The sequence below is a fragment of the Ceratina calcarata genome, unplaced genomic scaffold, assembly GCF_001652005.2.
Source record: "Ceratina calcarata isolate Rehan_Ccalc_2016 unplaced genomic scaffold, ASM165200v1 scaffold769, whole genome shotgun sequence".
NCBI classification, from domain to species: domain Eukaryota; kingdom Metazoa; phylum Arthropoda; class Insecta; order Hymenoptera; family Apidae; genus Ceratina; species Ceratina calcarata.
The window spans coordinates 18115-20558 of NW_017178989.1; the positions used below are offsets into that span (position 1 = coordinate 18115).

Genomic DNA, 2444 nt, shown 5'->3' on the forward strand with positions numbered 1-2444 from the left:
ATCCACAAAATAGCGTAATTCGTTATGTTAGTTAGGCGAACTGAATGTCTGATGGAGCGAGCCAGATCGCCCGGAGGCTGAGGTCATCACTTTTTCCAATATTACCCACGATAACGTCACTTGATCAAATAAAACGTCTGTACGTATGGGAGAATCCGTGGAATGGGAGAGACAGAATAAATAACTGACTGACAATATAGAGGGTTGGGGATCGGAATCAGACTGACCGATCTCTGATTTGTACTTACCACATGGGGCTTTCAGACCTCGCTTGAAAACCGCACTCTTCGTTTCTTTATCGATCTGTTTTGCTTATCCATCGCAAATAAAAGAGATGAAACATGTTTGAGAATCTACTCACCTCCTTCCGTTATGAAGAATTTCCATGCGTAGAAGAAAGTCGAGAGACGAATCTTTATTTATAGCGTAATTTTAATTGAAACTGACTTCATTAAACGATTAATGAATTTATTACAACATGGGTGTGTAAAAAACCGTGTGAATGTGTCCCAAACATTTTTATTAAATTCGACTTACCCAGTGTGTGTATGATAAATTGTAATATCATCTACATTTCTACGTGCAGGCAGTAAGGTTCATTCATCTTTGATAACGATGTTATGAAATGAATTTATTATGCGATAATTCATCGTCCCGTAAAATTATTGGCACGTGGCAAACATGACATTGAAAACTTCAGTCGTTAGGTACGTTATCACTGATTTCGTTGTTGTCCTATCGTAACTGTTATTTGCTAGTGAGATAGCAATGTTATCTATGTTTCCACTTCGTTATGACATAAGTAAATAAGACTTCGTACATATCGTATTATCATCCATAATTCCTACAATATTACATGTTCGACCGTTATTAAAGTTTTGACACATACACCCAAAGTCCGCCTTCTGCTTCTGTAATGAAAACGAGCGGCACCAGTTTCAAAGGCAGTTTCGTCTTAGGCGACAATTCCAATTTATAGCCTTTGAGCAAGGTAGCCAAACAAGACTTCATCTGCAGCAGTGCCATTCTCATTCCCACGCACATCCTTGGCCCCTCGCCGAATGGGATGAATGCCATTTTTTTAATCTCGTGTTTCCTCTCCTCGCTGAATCGATCTGGATCAAAGGTCTCCGGATCGGACCAATACCTCGGGTCCTCATGCAGTCCATAAATGGGTATGACAATTTCAGTGCCAGGTTTCACGCGACACTTAAGTCCATCCGATCCTTCCAACGTGCACTCTTCTGTACATACTTTGGTCATGACACTCAGTGTCGAGTAACATCTTTGCGTCTCACTAATTACTTGGTCCATATAAGTCATCTCTTTCACCGCTTCGTACGTTAACACACCTCCGTGTTTTTCCAGGACAGTCTTCACTTCTTCTCGTAGTCTGTCTTGAACATCCTGATGCATAGCAAGTTGAAATCCAATGAAACTGAGAGTAACGCTTGATGTTAGGAATCCGTCGGCGTAAAACGTGAATGCATAAGCAGTGAGAGCGTCCACTGGCAGCTGCTTTCCTTCCTCTTTCTCGAGTTGCACCATTAATTCGAGAAAGTCGTGCCTGGGCGTTGATTCCTTTCGCCTGTGCTCCAAATTTTCTTTAACCAGCGTTCTGAACATTTGTTCGAGTTCCTCCTTCACGATTTTGATCTTCGTGAAACGATTTACGCTGGGAAACAGGCTTATAAAGTTAAGTAGCAATCTACCGAAGAAATTCGGTTGAAAAATAGCCTGGCCGATCTGATCGAACGCCAAAGGATCATCCACGTCCCCGAAACAGCGTCCTTCGATGCCCATACTAGCGTTCGCCGCAACTTCGCCAGTAAATTTTGAGAACAGATACTTCAGTTCAACTTCGTACTTGTCGTTGGAGCTAAGCCGCCTGTCCAAGTAATCTTGGAATTTCTTGCACACTCCGGTAACTGTCACGAAAAGAATTTTCAACTTGCCACTGGTAAACGCATAGGACAATCGCTTCCTTCCATTTGACCATTTTTCCCCAAAACTGAAAAATGGATGATGTGCGAACAGGGGATCCACGTCTTTTTGAACCTGGAAACCGTTCATACGAAAGCTCGAGAAATTAGTTTGTAACACAGACTTCACCAAGTTCGGTTCGCGGATAATTAATGATGGCACTAATCCTTTGTAAAATCCAACCATGCTGCAATTCTTGTACTCATTGTATATTTCTTGAATTAGTACGCCCGGAGCTTTTTGCATGGCTATTACGGATAACATGTGACCAAAGAGCGGGTAACATCCTTTGGCCGTTGGAATATTATTCCTTTTCCAATATGTGGATTTCAAGTACAAGTATAACGTTAAAGTAGCCGCTAGAAGTATAAACACTGTACATATCATTTTCGATTTAAAGGACTAATTGCCTATGCTACGTGAGCAGTTCGACTGGAGTAGAGTGGTACTGTACTTCATTT

The 2444-nt window shown here is 41.5% G+C and overlaps 1 protein-coding gene across 1 annotated transcript; it reads right to left on the reverse strand.

Annotated features, from left to right (window-relative positions):
- Positions 1-503: 503 nt before the first annotated feature.
- LOC108630450 (cytochrome P450 6a2-like) lies at positions 504-2410 on the reverse strand. Its single transcript, XM_018033749.2, has one exon. It carries the CDS (start codon positions 2368-2370, stop codon positions 871-873), a length of 1500 nt encoding a protein of 499 aa, XP_017889238.1. The 5' UTR covers positions 2371-2410; the 3' UTR covers positions 504-870.
- Positions 2411-2444: the final 34 nt, after the last annotated feature.

Bases quoted from the DNA above. Each gene is read 5' to 3' on its own strand.
- LOC108630450 (XM_018033749.2), bottom strand. From the start codon at position 2,370: ATGATATGTACAGTGTTTATACTTCTAGCGGCTACTTTAACGTTATAC.